The sequence below is a fragment of the Myotis brandtii genome, unplaced genomic scaffold (genome assembly GCF_000412655.1).
Source record: "Myotis brandtii unplaced genomic scaffold, ASM41265v1 scaffold61, whole genome shotgun sequence".
Lineage (NCBI taxonomy): Eukaryota > Metazoa > Chordata > Mammalia > Chiroptera > Vespertilionidae > Myotis > Myotis brandtii.
In genome coordinates, this window is record NW_005370318.1 from 1956886 (window position 1) to 1975694 (window position 18809).

At 45.4% G+C, this 18809-nt stretch overlaps 1 protein-coding gene and 1 pseudogene across 2 annotated transcripts in view; both read right to left on the reverse strand.

The window, feature by feature from the left end:
- ZNF341 (zinc finger protein 341) overlaps positions 1-17848 on the reverse strand; it is a 45138-nt gene extending 27290 nt beyond the window's left edge. The window contains exons 1-7 of one of the 2 annotated variants that reach the window (XM_014550698.1): positions 17672-17848; positions 14308-14504; positions 11582-11731; positions 8631-8882; positions 5166-5361; positions 3786-3876; positions 1299-1492 (exon numbers count right to left, since the gene is read on the reverse strand). In XM_014550698.1, the coding sequence (XP_014406184.1) occupies positions 1299-1492; positions 3786-3876; positions 5166-5361; positions 8631-8882; positions 11582-11731; positions 14308-14504; positions 17672-17780 (1189 nt within the window). In that variant the 5' untranslated portion in view covers positions 17781-17848. The remainder of the gene's footprint in view (positions 1-1298; positions 1493-3785; positions 3877-5165; positions 5362-8630; positions 8883-11581; positions 11732-14307; positions 14505-17671) is intronic. The other variant, XM_005879796.2, reaches the window with a different exon arrangement.
- Positions 221-762, reverse strand: LOC102247896 (annotated as a pseudogene).
- Positions 17849-18809: the final 961 nt, after the last annotated feature.

An 18809-nucleotide genomic window follows, 5' to 3' on the forward strand; every position in this document is an offset into this window, starting at 1 on the left:
GACTGCGAGAGGGCACAGGCCGGGCTGGGGGACCCCCCCTCCCCCGCCCCCCGAGTGCACAAATTTTTGTGCACCGGGCCTCTAGTATTAATATATTAGGCTAAATAAAACATATGATTAACATTAATGTCACCTTTTTATGTTTTTTTAAAAAACAGATTATTAATCTTTTATTATTATACCACATAACAGTGGAATAAGTTATTTAGAGTTAGCACATGTATGGGAATTACGATGGTCAGTGGTGGTTTACATTAAATACACAGGACTTTGTTTTATAAGCACCCCCTTTTTTCCTTCAGAATAGTTCTTGAGCATCAATCAATGTTTGGTGGTTTCTTCCAGCAAGTCCTTTGCTTCATTTATTTTGGTTGCTAAGTATGGAAATCCACCTCTATCTGGGTGATTCAAAATCATGATTATCCTGTGAGCTGTTCTAATCTTGGCTTTGCCAGCAGATGAGTTTACACCCAAAATAAGTCTAGCTTCTTGTCTACTCATTTTCTGTTCAAATCCTCCTTTATAGTAGGATGAAAGGCTAGGAGTTGAAATCTTCTTTGCAGTTTCTGTGATTATTTGTTCCAGAAGTTTCCAGATCTGAAATACATAGCGACCTGCAAATGCAAAAGCTGCAACACCCAGTCCTACAGCTACCAAGCTTCTTGCCAGGCCCTGGTCGATGTCCGTGTCAGGCCATTTGGTCGAGGGCAGTGAGTACTCAGCATGGCGGAGGCCCTCGCTGGCACCACTGAAGGCAGCCATGGCGAAGCGCCCAGGGAGATGGACTTTTTATATTGTTTTTATGTAGCTATTAGAAAATTTTAAATGGCCTATGTTGCTCATATTATATTTTTTTGGACAGTGTTACTCTAATTAAACCAATATTAAGGAAAAGGTCATTAGTTCAGAAACAAGTGATGGCTTTGATGACAATTTTACAAACTATAAAGAACTTTGGAGATCACCTGCCCAGAAAGGCCAAATAGTTTTCAATTTCAGATAAACTGAGAGTGACTGCCTAGAGAGCCATCTATTGAAAATAGATTCTGAGGTGGTATCCAAACTCAGCAAAAATGATAGGTGATTGATTAGTGATGGTTGCCCTGGCTACAGCATTAGAGTAACACCACACAAATCGTATATTTGTCATCTCTCCTTTCATCTATGCCCCACTTTATCACTGAAGTAGATTGAAGCCCAAAGAGGTCAAGGAGGTTGCCCAAAGCCACACAGAAACAAAACCCATGAACCTGCAGAGGAGAGATGTAGGGAGAGTGGCTTTCCCCCTTTCAACCCACCTGTGCTTTCCTCATCCTCCTGCCTGCTGGGGTTCAGGGCCATGACCTGCACAGTCACAGAGTTGCGAGAGATGGTGCCACCACTGCGCCCTGGAGGCCACACCTTGTGAGTCTGCATGTGCTTCTTGACATTAGACTTCTGGGCAAAGGCACGGCCACATGCAATGCACTGGAAGGGTTTCTCACCAGTGTGGCTGCAGGAAACAAGGCTTGTCAGCACCCTTGTAGGAATGGAGATGTGACCTCAACCCAGGAGCTCATGGCCACCAGGAAGCCCAGACAGAACATCTAGAGGGGTCCTCAAACTACGGCCCGCGGGCCACATGCAAATACAAATATTGTATTTGTTCCCGTTTTGTTTTTTTACTTCAAAATAAGATATGTGCAGTGTGCATAGGAATTTGTTCATAGTTTTTTTTTAAACTATAGTCCGGCCCTCCAACGGTCTGAGGGACAGTGAACTGGCCCCCTGTTTAAAAAGTTTGAGGACCCCTGATCTAGATGTTGCTGGCAACCATTCTGACACCATAAGGACAAGCCCGCTTGCTGAGGCAGGCAGACCAGACACAGAAAGACCCTGTGCTCTTGGTGGCATTACTGAGCTGCTGAATCAACCACCCTGGAGCTAACTTTCTCCATGACCATCTTATACTGTGAGATGAAACATTTCCTAACAATTTAAGCCCATTTAAATAGGGATTTCTGGCCCTAACCGGTTTGGCTCAATGGATAGAGCATCAGCCTACGGACTCAAGGGTTCCAGGTTCGATTCCGGTCAAGGGCATGTACCTTGGTTGTGGGCACATACTCTCTATCCCTCTCCCTTCCTCTCTGTAAAAAATCAATAAAATATATTTTAAAAAATAAATAAATAAAAATAAATAGGGATTTCTGTTATTTGAAGGAGAAAATATCCTAGCTATCACAGCACAGCACTTGTATCATTATTTACTATTTTCTTTCAAATAAATTCTACATGTTTTTTTAAAATATGTTTTTACTGATTTTAGAGAAAGGGGAAGAGAGAGAGAAACATTGATGTGAGAAATATCGATCAGTTGCCTCCTGTATGCACCCGACCAAGGTTTGAACCCGCAACCTGGGCATGCCCTGACCAGGAATTGAACTGGCGAATTTTTGGTGCACAAGACAATGCTCAAACAACTGAGCCATACCGGCCAGGGCCAATTCTATGTTTTAAAACTTAAAATATTTTAAAATGAAGCTTCCACTTGTTATTGTATACAGAAAACCACTTGTCATAAATATGAAGTAACCAAAATGCAATAATTATAAAACGATCTAGAGCTGCATTGCCCAATAAGGTAGACATAAACCACATGGACTATTTAAATTTAAATTCATTAAAATAAAAATTTCAATTTCTTAATCATACTAGCCACATTTCAAGTGCTCAACAGCCATTTATGGTTAGTGGTACCCTATTAGACAGTGCCGTTTTGGCCATTTCCATCAGAAAGTTCTACTGGACAGCACCAGTGTAGACCAGTGATTCTCAAATGCATTTGATTTTGCCCTCCAGGAACATTTGGCAATATTTGGAGACACTTTTGTTTGTCACAGCTGAGAAATGAGGAATGCTACTGGCATTTAATAGTTATAGGTTAGGAATGCTGCTAAACATTCTACCAGGCAAGGTCAGACCTCCACAGAAAAGAATGATGTGATAAAAAATGTCAATAGTGCCAAGGCAGAGAAACCCTGTTCTAAAGAGAAGACTCTGCCTGCCATGTTTGGAATCTGTGACGTGTGCGCTCATTCATTTTCTCTGTCTCTCTCTCTTTCTCTTCCTCATAAAACATGAGCTAGCATGTGAGAGGCATTAGGAGAGACTAGCATCAAATTGAGGCTTTCTCCTTTGACTCTCCAAGAACTGAAAGAAATTGAAGAGAATAATTTTTTCACTGTCTTTCAGAACTTTTCGAAACCATGTCCAAGAACCACCTAAAATCATCTCATGTACCAATTACCCCACTCTGAGAAACACTGAACAAGTCCAACCCTCTACTTCATAGAAGACAGACCTGAGGACCAGAGGGGTTCCCTGTATGTACTTGGAACAAGAAGTATTGTGGTTAGTCCTGAGTGAGCAGTCAGAGTCATATACGCAGAGCATGGCAGTCCTTGAGGCCAGCCCTTTCTGCAGAGGTAAGGACTGGGTACCACCCCTCATGCCTGCAAAGCCCCTATCAGTTCAGGTCCACTTCTCCCCTTACCTCACCCCATTTGGACCTTCCCCATCATAGTGGGCAGGCCCCGCAGCTTTCACAGACCCCCCCATTACGCCTGGAAGAGAAGAGGGAAAATCATCCTGACCTGGACTGAAGTTCTGAGAACCATGACAGGACAGATGGGGCCTTGGACACCACCCAGGTTAGGAGGCTGGGAAGGGACCCTTGCTTCCACTGCAGATGGCTCCCCAGCCAGGGCTGCCTGGGAGCCACCTGCCCCACCATGCCTGGGTACCTTCGGATGTGCTGCTGCAGGTCGAAGTTTTTGGTGAATGACTTGTCACAGTATGAGCACTTGAGTTTCTGAGCCTTTGGCTTCCCTGCAGCTGAAAGACAAAGTGGGAGGAGTGAGATGGTGAGGCTGGGGGTAAAACTATGGGTGCCAAGGGCAGCCTCCAGCCACTCTACTCCCGGGGCCTAGGGCCAGAAATCCCAGACCCTGGGAGATCTACTCAAGGACAGGCAGGGGAAGAGGCACAGGTGAGTCTCTCCAGGTGCTGGGGGGAGGAAAGCCTAGGTCCTGCTCTGCCTGGGTGAGCAGGACAAACCCCTCAGAGGCTCCCCTCTGCCTTAGGATAAAATCCGACCTCTCTGCTGTGGCCTACAGGGCTCTGCATTCTCTGCTTCCTGCCAACCTCATTATTCTCTCCATCTAGCTACAGCAGACTCCCTGCTAACCTTGAAAGACCTCAAACATGATCCCACCTCAGGACCTTTGAACCTTCTATTCCCCTTATCTGGCATCCTTGTCCTTCAGATAGCCACAAGGCTGTTTCCTTCTCATTCCCAGATGAATAGGTAGCATTATTCTCCATCATAGTACCCCATTAATCTCCTTCCTAGAGTAACCCATAAGTATTTATTTAGTCCCTGTCTTTTCCATTAAACTGTGATAACTGAGGATAGGGAAATCCTGGAACAAGATGCTAGATCCCCAGTGCCTGACACCAAACTCAACATATATTTGTGAAAGAAAGGCAGTGTGGAAGTAGGTGACTGGAAGGCCCTGAAAATTTCTCAATTTCTCTGCCCTTCTCACCCGCCAGCATTTTCTGACTCTGTTTCCAACCCATACCAGTGGCAGACATTGTTTCTTGCCTGCCTAATATCCATTCTCCCCTTCTTCTTTCCTCACAGGTGCTCTACCTAAGGGGAACATTTCCCGGCTTCCTTTGCTGCTAGATATGCTCATGTGACTAAGTTCTGACCGATGAGATGTAAGCAAAAGCATCATGCAGAACTGCTAGAAGCTGGCAGATGCCCCCTTTTTCCTTCTTATTGCCTAGAATATGAAATTAATGATTGGAGCTCTAGTAACCATCTTACACAATGAGGCACCCTGATAGCAGAAGCCACACACCAGGGATGGCAGAGCAGAAAGACAGAGGACATGTGGGTTCCTGGTGACCATACAGGCACACGATCTCCTGATTGCCTACCTCTGGCCTTGTTTTGCACAGGAGAAAAAATTCTATCATTTTGAAGTCACTCTTATTTTGGGTTTTTCATTACATGCAAACAAACTTAATCCTAATCATCATAAAAGGGAAGACTAGAACGAAGCAGCCGGTGGACAGGCCGATGCTGAGGAAAGATGCTCAGGCTGTGAGCCCACCTTCTGAGAGTCCACTGGCACCTTTGGCCCGTCGGGTCTTCAGCGTTGGTGGGGAGTCAAAGGTGGCCACGGTGCCCCCAGTGGTGCTGGTCATGGGGGCAGTGGGGTTGGGTCCTTTTGGTTTGAATCCCTGTTTGCCGGGGCTGTACACTGGGGGGGTGGGGTATACTGGAGCCTCCACACACTGGTTTGGCACCTAGAAGGACAGCAGAGTCAGGGAGAGAGCTCTGGGATGGAAGAGGGAAAACCACCCCAGCCTGGAGGACCCTCACAGTGGCCCTGGCTGATCTCAGCCACTCCCCACCTACAGCACCATCCTAATTCCCCCATCTAGCTCAGTCACTCCAGTCACTCACAAAACCCCTTTGAACTTCATGAAGTCAGAAGGTTAGAAGCAGCTTTGGAGCCAGGTTGCCTGGGTTCAAATCCTGACTCTAAGATTGATTGAAAAACAAAACAAAACCTAAGAGATCTTGGGCAAGTCTTTAAACTTCTCTGTCTCAGTTCTCACATCTGTAAAATGAGGCTAATCATAGTACCACTCTCATTGGGTTGTTGTATGGATTCAATGAACTAATGAGAGCTTAGAATAGTGCCTAAAATACAGTAAGTACTCAATAAACTTTACCTATTGTTACTGCCACTATTATTATTATTGTAGCTTGCTTGCACAGAAGAACCAGGAAGTCAGAAAGGTGTGGGCCCCCACCAGCTACTCTTCTTCTTTTTATTTTTTGTTAATCCTCACCCGAGGATATTTACTTCTTTTTATTTTTTGTTAATCCTCACCCGAGGACATTTTTAGAGTGGAAGGGAAGGGGAGAGACAGAGAGAGAAACACTGATGTGAGAGAGACACATCAATTGGTTGCTTCCCTGCAACTGAGGTATGTGCCCTTGACTAGAATCTAATCCATGACCCTTCAGTCTGCTGGCCGACGCTCTATCCATTGAGCCAAACCAGCAAGCCTGCTACTCCACTTTTTAAGTAACCCTGCTGGACACCACACCAGCAGGCATGCCTCAACCAAGAATTGACATTGAAACCACAAGAAATTAGCAAATTAATTGAGGCATTCAAACTTAGTTAACACTAAGCTAACATCATGACACTAATGCATTGTGGGAAGTTTGGAACCACAGTCCTAGACTATCTTGCCAGCACAGTTCTGAACACAGATTAGGTTCTGCTCACAAGAAGCATGACATGTGGAAGGCAGAAGGGAGGTAGAAACCACTCTCCAGCAGCTGCGTTGAGATAGGTGGATTTAGTCATGAGCTTTGCAGTAGCTGACTGAACTCTACATCTCCTTCCTGACAACCAGCCCCAAGGACAGCAGGGCAACTGGGACAACCACAATGGCATCCTACAGTTCCCTCACCTCTGTGCAGCAGCTGTGCCCTGGCTCTCTGGGCCAAGCAACAACAGTGAACCTGAAAACCAGTTATGCAACCCTGACTTTTGCTTCTCTAGCCCTTCCATCAACTTTGTAAGCACCTAACTTCTTGCATTTAATCCTTCTGCCAGAAACACCTAGAGTGGTTTCTATTTTCCTGGCCAATACTACACTCAATAAATAGTTGTCACATGAATGAATTCACCCATCATTCAAGTTACTCCTGAGCAATTTTGTGACTGCCACTGGGTTAGCTCTCATTATCCCCAACAGCTCTGCCAGGGGAGTTCCCATTTTAGAGAAGAAACTGAACTCAGAGAGCCCTATTTCAAATACCTACTATAGGCCAGGTACTCTGCTAAGTGCTAAGGATGCAAAATCAAAGACTCGGGCTCCAACCTCAAAGACCACGCTCTTCTGCATGGAAAATAAAAAATGGCAGCTCCCCCTGTACTGGCCCCTCTGCCTACCAGGCCACCACCATCCTCTCAACATCTCACTGACTTAACTTTTCCTTTTTAATTCAACAAAGTCCCAGACTAGAGCAAATCCTCTTGTAGGCTCTCATAACATCACATGCTTGGAGGTAAAATTTCCCCACTAGTCTGGTTCTCCTTACATATAGATGCCATCTGACATGGAATATATGTCAGATGAATAACTCCAAGGTGACTGGGATAATGTGGCCTCAAGTTCAGGCAAGCTCTTTGTCATAACCATGCCCCTAGCACTGGCATCTAGGAAGATTCTGAACTCTTATCACCTGGAGAGTAGACTGCTTATAGCCCAGAAGAGCTCTTCAGCAGGGAGTTAGCATGGTTTATATGGTGTATTGATTGCATATGGCCTCAACTCTTTTTTTAAAAATATATTTTATTGATTTTTTACAGAGAGGAAGGAAGAGGGATAGTTAGAAACATCGATGAGAGAGAAACGTTGATCAGCTGCCTCCTGCACACCTCCTACTGGGAATGTGCCGCAACCAAGGTACATGCCCTTGACCGGAATCGAACCTGGGACCTTTCAGTCCGCAGGCCGATGCTCTATCCACTGAGCCAAACCAGTCAGGGCGGCCTCAATTCTTTACCTCTCCCTCGCCCATGCCCTTTACAGTGTGACTTGGCAGCTTTTCCCATTAAGAGATGGCATCTATTTCCTTATTTATTTTTTTTAATATGTTTTTATTGATTTTTAGAGAGAGATAAAGGGAGAGGAATAGAGAGATAGAAACATGGATGAGAGAGAAACATCCCCTATTGGGCATGTGCCTGACCGGGAATTGAAACAGTGACCTCTTGGTTCATGGATCAATGCACAGCCGCTGAGCCAGACTGGCAGAGCTTCCTTATTTCTTAAATCTAAGCTGGCCTTAGCCCTGCTTTGAACAATAGAAGTGAGACTGTGTTACTTACAAGCCTAAGCCTCAAGAAGCCTTGAGCACTTCTGCTTGCATTACTGCATCTCCACCACTGCCTGGCTAACCTGCTGGATAATGAAAGATGGGTGGAGCAGAGCCGAGTTACCCCACTCATCCCACCCCAGGCCATGCGAGAGCAGCCAACAGCCAGCCAACCTCCAGACACAGGGGGAGCCCAGCCAAGATCAGCAGAGTTGCCACACTGACCACCATAGATATGAGAACAAGAAATGGTTTTTCCTATATGCCACTGAAGCTTTGTGGACATTTCTTACAGAGCCATAGCTAACTAATATATCTTGCTAGTTTTTTTAAAAAGTAACAGATACACGCTTTTTGGAATCTCCCCAACAAACAGGTATTCTCTGTTCTGAGCACTACCTGAGGGCTGCTTGTATTTATGCTACAGCCTCTATTTCACACTACCTTTTCATGGTTTGCATTTTACATTGACAGCAGTGATGGCTTGATTAAAGTCCCTCTCTCCCCTGATGTGGTACACAACATGATCTGGTTTTGCAACACCCCCCACCCCCCCCATGGTATCTCCAACAGTGTCTGGCACACGTTTGGTGCTTAGGAAAGGTCTGGGTTACCCATAATGACCATGACCAGTTTTTCCCCCTCCACCCCAAACCCCACCTCTGCTCACCTCCAAGGGTGGGTAGGCCTGCATTCCCAATGCCTGGATCTCCACTGTTCCACTTCCAGCCAGGGGTGCCGTGGCACTGTACACCTCCACCACGCCATTCCCGCCGGGGTTGGAACGCCCGGGGGGACCCAGGCTCTGAGGTGGTGGGGGTGGGGGCTGAGGGGGTGGAGGTGGGGGCAGTGGTGGAGGGGGTTGAGGAGGTGGTGGAGGCTGGGTGAGGTAGCTGGGCGCAGAATGCATGTTCAGGCTGCTCTGAAATCAGAAAAGAGAATTAAAGCGTCATAGTCTCTTGACACCAGCTGTCTTGTTTATCCGTGAGGAGACATTTGCCTTAGCTATGTGGGAAGAAAGGCCACTCCCAAGGCAGTTCAGAGGACAATGCTGAGAGGGGGCTTGGAAACGAAGTTATGGGAGAATTCAGAGGCGCCATCAGCGAGGTGCTGCTATTCCTTTCCTTTGTGAAAAGTCAGCAAAAATGGCCCAGTTTATGCAGGAATGAGTTCACACAGCAGGCCTAATGTTGCTGTCTTTAGAAAGGCTTGCTTGTAGGACTGGCTCTTAACTGGCATCCGAGAACCTGCCTTGTAGAAGGTTCCCTATGTTGATAAGGCTCTTTTGCCCAGCTGGGGCACTGACCATATTGTATCAACTCACCTAGACTGTCTGCACAAACAATGTGATTTATGGTGAACACTTCCTTACCATCTGGACGTCTAGAGTTTTTATCATCATGGCTGGATATCTGTGACCAATCCCCAGTAAAAGCCTGAGTCTCAGAGTCTTAGGTGTGCTTCCCTGGGCAGAAACACTGCACATGTGTTGTTGCTCTTCATTGCTGGAGGAGTAAGTGTGCTTTGTGCAGCCTCTTCCTCATCCTCCAAGGAGGAGAACTTTGGAAACCTACACCTGGATTCCTCTAGACTCCAGCTGATGTGCCTTTTCCCCTTCTGACCCTGCTATGCATCCTTTTGCTGTAATAAACCACAGCCATGAGTACAACCATCCTAAATCCTGGGAGTCTTTCTAGGGAGTCACCACATGGGTGGGTGGCTATGGACCCCTGAAACACAGCCATGGATTCTAGGAATTTATTCTACAAAAATAATCAAGCAGGTGGACAAAGATATCGACACATGGATGCTACTCCAGCAAAAAATGGCAACAACCTACATGTCCATCCACAGAAGCCTGGCTAAGCAGAGGGTGACCCATCACATGATGGAATCCTTTACAGCTGATAAAACGATGATTTTGAGCAGCATTTCATAAAGGATGCTCCTTTTAATTGCTCTTCCTTGGGTTCCACAGTCAAATATATTTTGGGAAAAATCTGGGATGACAAAATCAAAAGTATTTCTTTACTGCAGGAAAAAAACAGGGACAAAGCAAGGGAAGAAGTAGGATGCCTCCACTTTAGGTTGGTTTGACCAGAGATCCTTAATATATTGGAAAATCCCAAGGAGCCAGTGTTCCAATGAACTTTTTGGGAAATATTGATGTACAGTTATAGGCATAGAGAATGAGGTTAAACAAAAGGCAAAGTAAGAAAAGAAAATTCCAGAACTGTGCATATAACATGACCCATTTAGATAGGTGTGTATATTATAAATGTTTTTTAAAACCTATTTCTAATTTTATTTGCATTCAAGGTCAGGAAAGCCAAAATTCTGATAGTGCTTTCTTTGAGTGGAGATAATATGAGGGACTGATTGAGTTCCCAATTTTTATGCTGAAAAACTCCAAACCTATAGAAAGATTGCAAAAAGAATACATTGAGCCCTTTCTGATTTGGCTCCGTGTATAGAGCATCAGCCTACAGACTGAAGGGTTTGATTTAGGTCAAGGGCACATACCTCAATTGCAGGCTCAATCCTCGGCCCTGGTTGGGGCACATGCAGGAGACAACCACTCGATGTGTCTCTCTCATCGTTGATGTTTCTATCTCTCTCCCTCTCTCTCCCTTCCTCTCTGAAATCAATAAAAAAATATTTTTAAAAAAAACCTCTATAAAAAGAAAGAATATATTGAACACTCTTCATTCTTCATTTAATTCACTCAGTTATTACACACATATATATGTTGTTTCATCAAGGCACCTGAGAATTAGCTACATACATCATAACACTTAGTTCCTCAAAACTGTACTCAGATACATCTCCTAAAAACAAGGATATTCTCCTATATAACCAAAATTCAAACATCACACTCAGGAATCTATCTATATAAAAGCCTAAGTGACCTTTACGATGGGTCGACCGAATGACCGGTCGACCAGTCGCTATGACCCACACTGACCACCAGGGGGCAGATGCTCAACGCAGGCCACAGCCAACCTCCCATGGCCGGCCAACCTCCCATGGTCCCTCCCCTGGGCCAGCTGGCCCCGATTGGGACTGGGTGAGACGGCTCTGATTGGCCCAAATCGCCGGCGAGGCTGAGAGACCCCAGCCGTGCAGGAATTCATGCACTGGGCCTCTAGTTGGATGTAAATTTAATACTATTATCTAAAATATTCAAATTCCTCCACATTCTAATATCCCCAATAATGCCTTTATGGCTCTACCCGCCACAACCCAGGATCCAACCAAGAAACGCACATTGCAGTCGGTTACCATTATCACTTTACTTTCCAGATTATGAATAAACTTTTTTTTTTTTTTTTTTTACTTTTCTTGTGTATTTTCTAATGGACAAGGAACACTTCCGTTAAGAATAAAAACAGGAGTCAAAATAGCTGGACTGTGGCTACGAAATTCCAAAGTCACATTCTGGGTCCCCATTAATGTGGCAGCCTTCCCACCCACAGGGCTGGGCAAGGGCAGGCTGGCTGTCCTCCTCAGCATGGGGGAGAGCTGGGGCCACGCCCCCTTCTTTCTGCAAGATTCTGAATCTGCAGGAGGCAACATGCAGGCCTGGAATAAGATCCTGTGAAAAGTTAGCCCCCTTCTTACCTGCACAGGCGGGGGGCCCTGGGGCATGGGTTGGTCCAGGGATGTGAAAGCTGACATGGCAGACATGAGCACATCATCGCTCACCAAGATGTTCCCCTGCACCAAGGTCTGGATCAGTGGGGACGGGGGCACTGTGATGTACGTGGAGATCTGGAGAGGAAGGGAGGGAGGGAGGGAGGGAGGGAGGGAGAGAGAGAGAATGAACATGTGTGAGGCTCTGGAAAGAAGCAGAGAGCAGGATGCAAAAGATCTGGGTTCCGAAGTCCCAAAGGCCTAAATTCCATTTCCACCTCGGATGCTCCCTGCTACTGTGTGACGCTGAGCAAGTCACTCTACCTCTCTGAACCTCCATTTTCCTATCTATCAAATGAGAGTGATAAGTCATACTTCCCTGTAAGGCACATAACCTATGACCCAGAAATAATACTTCTGGTATCTATCCTAGAGAAGCACACATGTCCACAGGGAGTTCATGAACAAGAGTATTCTGCACAGTGTTGTTTTTTATAATTCAATGGATTAAAAGTACAATATAGTCATGGGTAGAATACTATACAGCAGGCAAAAGGTATTGCAGGAAAAATCAAATGTTATAATAACATGTACATTATGTACTCTTATTTTTAAAAATCCAAAATAATACTATTATATAATTCCTGTGAATACTTAAATAAGTATGTGAAAGTATCTTAAAAGGTTGAGAAGGATACCTATCAGTAGTTACCTGGGGACAAGGGAGAGGAATAGTGCCAAAGGGGTCTTGATTTGTAACATTCTTTTACAAAGAAGGGAAACATGTATTGCTTTCAAACAAATGAATGAATAATAAAAATAATAATATGCTCTCAGGTTAACAGTGAGGATGAAAGGCAGATCTTACAAGAGAGAGTCAAACCTGCAGTGACTGCTCCTATCAGTAGATGGAAAGGGTATTTTGTTTTGTTTACCTGTTGCTTTCTTTTCTAATTTTTATTTATTGATTTGAGGAAGAGAGAAAGAAACATCAATTTGTTGCTTCACTTACCTATGCATTCATTGGCTGATTCTAGTATGTGCTCTGACTGGGGACCAAACCTTTGTATCAGGATGACACTCTAACCAACTGAGCTACCCGGCCAGGGCGACTGTTTGTGTTCTGAAGTTATTTTCTCACCTAAGACAGGAAGAATTTTTCCCTCTCCTTTTATTGAAAAAAAAAAACACAAAAAAAAAGAACGTGAGGGGGAAATATATTCTGATAACAAAACTCATACTCAATGAGTGAGAAAAAGAACTGTGTTCAGTGTTAGATGTCTGTAGCAACTTGAAAAGTTTCAATCTACATGTCCTATGGGCCTGGGCATGAAGTCTTTCATTTTGATGACAAGAATTATGTCTCCTACAATGAATGAAGATAATGTTTTAAAGAAATAAGGAGGAAGTCAGGGAAATTTAACTCCTTGACCTGGATCCTGAGACATGCCCAGCTCCCTTTATAAAGATTCTTTAATCCTTTAAGGCAGCGGTCGCCAACCTTTCAGACCTCACGGATCACCAGTTGGTGACCACTGCCTTAAGGGACCCCACCCTGGGTGTCTCTGCTCCAGAACTGTGTTCCTGACTGAGGACTCTGGAAGCTTCTCCAGATACCTCCAGCCAGGCCCTCTCCCATGACCTCCAGAGTTGTGTATCTGTCTGCATCTTCACAGTGGCCTCCACTTAAAAGTCTAATGGGCATCTTAAATCCAACATGTCCAGCTGGACTCCTAACATCCCTTCAAATCTCCTCCTAGCCATTTTCCCCATGTTGGTTACTAGCAACTCCAACTCTGGAGTCACCCTTGACCTCTCTTGATCTCACACCTCACACTCAATCTATCCACAAGCTCTTCAAAATATTTCCAAAATTTCATCCTTCTCGCGACCCCTACCACTATCACCCTGATCAAGCCACCACCCTCTGCCTGGATTTGTACAACAGTCTCCTATTGTACAACGGTGCAATATAGTCATGAATATTAACTCCTGGCTTTCTCTCTTGACTGCCATCAAACTCTGTTCTCTGTACAGCATCCAGTGTGACCTAGTTAAAGTGTAAATCAGACCTTATCCCTCTTCTGCTCAAAACCCCCCAATGGCTCCTATTTCTCAGAATAAAAGTCCACAAGTCCCACATGATCTACCAAGATCCCCTTGTTGCCTCCCTGAGCTTATCATCCCCAACCTTCCTTCTCACTCATTCAGATCCAGCCACTCTCACCTCCTTGCTTTTCCTAGAATAAACCCAGCACACAACTGCCTCAGGGCCTTTGCACTTGCTGACCACATATCCTGGAATACTCTTCCCCAAATTGGTTGCTAGACTCATTCTCTCATCTCCTTAGGTCTTTGCTCAAATGTCAATTCTTCACAGAGCCTTCCCACAAGCACCATATACAAAAATGGCAAAAACTCCCACCCTTGTCATGACATCCTTTATCCCCCTGCATATACCATTTAAAAAAGTATATCTCTACAAATCTGTTTGGGTACTGTCCTATCCCCCTGCATTTAACATCCTGAAAAAAAGTATATCTCTACAAATCTGTTTGGGTACTGTCTGTCTCACTCAGACCCATGAGGGCAGTGACTTGGTCTGTTTGTCCATAACTGTACCCCAAATGCCTGCACAGTGCCTGACACACAGCAGGTGCTCAAAAAAACCCACAAAACTTGCTGAATGGATGAATAAACAATTGAATGAATACCTGGCGATTCGTAGGAGGTGGGGCCTGCTGGACTGCTGTGGGTGCTGCCGAAGGCGTGTAGATGCTGTTGGTGGCCAGTGAGACTGTGGCCAGGGGCGGGGCATTCCCCTGGCACTGTTCCCGCTTGTGGGTCATAAACGCCGGCAGTGAGTTGAACTGCTTCTTACACTTCCCGCAGAGAAAGACATCCTCATCATCTAGGGGTCACACCACACAGCAGCAGCAGGAGAATAACAAAAGAAAAGCAATAAAGGAGCAGGTATTACAGTGAGAAATGGGAGGAGACCTGCATCTGGACCAGGAGGACAGCAGATCTAACAGCATTCTGTGATTCCATGTGCATGAGTCAAGTGCCAATTCTGTGTTTCCTAGGAGCTTTCACAACCACATAGGCACCGATGGGAGTATCCAGCCATGTGCATGAAGGTATCGAAAAATTAGCATCAGGAAATAGTAAAGAGAGTTCGCTTCAAAGTTGAGAACTTCAGAATCTTTACCCTGCCTCAATTTATTCATCAGTTGCCCAGTAGGCCACAGGATCACACTCCTCTGTGGCTTTGCATCCAGTTTTCATCTGTCAAGCTGCCTCACTCAGACCAACTTGTTCTACAAGGCTCAGCTCAGATGTCACCTCCTCTAGGAAGCTTTCCTAAAGCAGTGGCCACAGTGCCTTCTCATATCACACTTTTCCCATCACCACCAGCCTGTGAGACCCCAAGGGAAAAAATATGTCTTACTTTTCACCATAACTACAGTATCTCCTGGGCACACAGGAGGTTCTCAGTGGATGTTTTCTGAATGAATTAAAAACTAAATGATTAGCTACTTAACAGGACACATTACTGAGGGCCTACCACAGGCCACTCACTGTGCTAAGCACTTGGCATGTTGTGGCAAAAATGTCAAACTGTCATTCAATATTCACTGTCAATACAATTTTCAGTGTGAAACATGGCTGTCTAGTTAAAGACTGTATTTCCCAGCCTTCTTTGCAGCTAGACATGTCATGTGACTAACTGAACTCTGACCAACAGGACAAGACCAGAGGTATAGTGTCTATGCATTTTCTTAAAAGGAAGGAGTATGACTGACACTTCCATCCTTCTTCCTTTCATGTTGGCTGGAATGTGGAAATGGAAGCGAGAGGCTGAAGCACCCATCCTAGGCAGCATGTTGAGGAGAGTACAGCCACAAGAAAGGAATCTGGGTCTCAACATACTCACCCCAATTGCCCATCGTAACTTCATATAACAGAAAAATAAACTTTAATCTTGTATAAGCTAAACCAGGTAGAATAAAATGTTCCCAAAAATTGCTCCATCGAGTTAAGCCAAGCCAGAACTATGGCAGTTATCAATAGATAGCTATAAAACAATGGCCCAGGAATTAACCTGACTTCTTTTTTTGTTGTTGTTATGGAGGATATTCTCTCCATAGGTTTTCAGAGAGAGTGAAAGGGAGGGAGCAAGGGAGAGAAAGAGAGAGAGAAACATGGATGTGAGAGAGAAACACTGACTGATTGCCTCCTGCACGCACCTGACCAGGGGTGGGAAATGAACCTGCAACCCAGGTATGTGCCCTCAACCGGGAATCAAACCTACAACCCTTCAGTGCATGTGTCAATGCTCCAACCACTGAGCAACATGGGCCAGGGCTAACGTGACTTCTTTTAAGTTGTTTTTCAAATTTAAAGCCAAGCCACAAACCCTAGAGACAAACTCAATACCTGGTTGGGAAAGTCCCTTCCTGCATCCCATAATAAGTCTTGCACAATCCCAGAATGCCTTGCTTTACTGACATGTACCCATACTTCAGTGGGACCCCAGCATTCCTACAAAGGAAAAAGCCAGCCAACCTACACTCTGGTTGGTTAACCCCTGCAACTTCTGTGTTCCCAAGGAATAAAACTCCCCGCGACCCACATTTGGTGTGCAGAACCTGGGACCCTATCTCAGTGTTCTTACCTTCTGCAAAGCCTCAGTAAATCCGCCTTTGCTTTTATCAGTGTTCCTGTTCTAAATTCCTTTATATCAGGAAATAAGAACACAAACTCATTGATAACAAAACCACAAGAAACTTGCATTTCTTATTTATAACAGCTACAAAAGTATCCCAAGTATCCTCACAAGATTCCTATGAGGTAGAACTATTACTCCCATTTCACAGATGTGAAAACTTGGACACAGAGAGGTTAACTCACTTGCCCAAAAACACAGCCAGGAACAAGGATTCAAACCCAGGTGTGTATCTCTCTGTTCCCAACATGGTTCCCAAGTACTCAAATATGTTTGTGGAATAAATAACTAAACACACAGACTCACACAGGGCTCTAAAAGTTCTTTGCCCTGCCCAGTGTGGCTCAGTTGGTTGAGCGTCATCCCATGCACCAAAAGGTCACTGGTTCAGTTCCTGGTCAGAGTACATACCCTGGTTATGGGCTCAATCCCTAGGAGGCAGCCCATCCATGTTTCTCTCTTTGTCCCTCTCCTTTGCTCTCTCTCTAAAATCAATAAAAACATATTTAAAAAAAGAAAAAGAACTTTTCTGTCTTAGGGGCATGGCCTGTAAATTGGAGAGAGTCATGCTCACTCTGTTCTTTCCATAGAGGGGAGGCTGAGAAACGACTTCTGGGTCAAAGGTACAAACACTGCCAAGCATCAGGACTCCTAGCCATTCCTGGTGTCATGATCCCCGCATTCACTAAGTCAGTGGTCGGCAAGCTGCGGCTCGCGAGCCACATGCGGCTCTTTGGCCCCTTGAGTGTGGCTCTTCCACAAAATACCGACTTCTGCGCATGGGCCACAAAGTTTCAATCGCACTGTACGTGCGCGCCCACATGTGGTATTTTGTGGAAGAGCCACACTCAAGGGGCCAAAGAGCCGCATGTGGCTCGCGAGCCGCAGTTTGCTGACCACTGCACTAAGTGATTGGAGAGGGTGTTCTTAGAGCTGAGCAAAAAAAGGCATTAGCCCTAACAGGTTTGGCTCAGTGGATAGAGCGTCAGCCTGCAGACTGAAAGGTCCCAGGTTCGATTCCGGTCAAGGGCATGTACCTTGGTTGCAGGCACATCCCCAGTAGGAGGTGTGCAGGAGGGAGCTGATCAATGTTTCTCTCTCATCGATGTTTCTAACTCTCTCTCTCCCTTCCTCTCTGTAAAAAATCAATAAAAATATATATTTTTTTTAAAAAAAGAAAAAGGCATTAGCCTGAGCATCCAGCCTGGGAGGAAGGGGAGAAGGTTCGACACCAGAGCACATCCTGGGGACCACAGGGGGAGTCCACTCCCACATCCTCTCATGGGTACTACTTGTTTTCATGGGGAGCCACTGACCCTTCCCATTGGTGAACCTGAGCAGATACTCACCTAGTGGCTGGATAGTAGGGGGTGCATTGACACTCTGGCCTGTTGGATCAGGGACTGCTCCTTGACCATCCAACAACGACTGGACAGCCAGGACGGTCTGATTGTCCATTCCTGAAAGAATAAATGCAACCTCTTTGGAAGGTGGGCCCAGGATCCTGCTCTGACATCACCTTTACAAGCCAGACCCACTGCAAGGCCCCCACTGCAAAGACAGCTGATTGTGCCCTGGTATACATGCTCTCCTACTTCCACTGCAATAGAATCCAAGACTTTGGCCAAAAAAACATGGTTCCTGAATAAAGATTACACTTCCCAGCCACTCCTGCAGCCAAGGAATGTTTAAGTTCTGGCCAATGGGATGCCTATGGCAGTTTCTGGGGAATTTTCTTAAAAGCTGCCTGGTATTTGACCCCCTTATCTGTCCTACCCTCCATCTGCTTCCTAAAATAAGAATCCCAGATCAGGAGGACAAGGGCCATGCCCCAGGGCAAGGCAAAAAAGTGGAAAAATCCTGGGCCTCTGAGAATCTTGCAGAACACAGTCACCCTCATAGCTCAGGACTGCCTTCCTCCTAACTCCCATATGAGAGAAATGAACTTCTAGCCTATTTAAGCCACTGATAGGTTGAGCTGCTCTCTTAATCATGGCTGAATCTAATCCTAATACAGCTCCTGTGAAAATCACCAAGTCTTCCCCATCCACACCCCACAAACCCCACAAATCTGTTTGCACTTGGGTATCCTTACTTCCCCTGTTTTCCAATGCATGCTTGTCTTTTTTTGTTCCTCAGTAAATAGCATAATCTGCCCTAACCGGTTTGGCTCAGTGGATAGAGCGTCGGCCTGGGGAATGAAAGGTCCCAGGTTCGATTCCGGTCAAGGGCATGTACCTTGGTTGCGTGCACATCCCTGGTGGGAGGTGTGCAGGAGGCAGCTGATCGATGTTTCTCTCTCATCAACGTTCTAGCTCTCTATCCCTCTCCCTTCCTCTCTGTAAAAAATCAATAAAATATATTTTTAAAAAAATAGCATAATCTTAATTTGTAGTCAGGGGACTCTTGAGAAGCAGACTATCTCCATGTTTTCCAGTTAGTTGTCACTGCTGAGGTTCACAGTAGTGAACTTGTCCAGCCATGTCA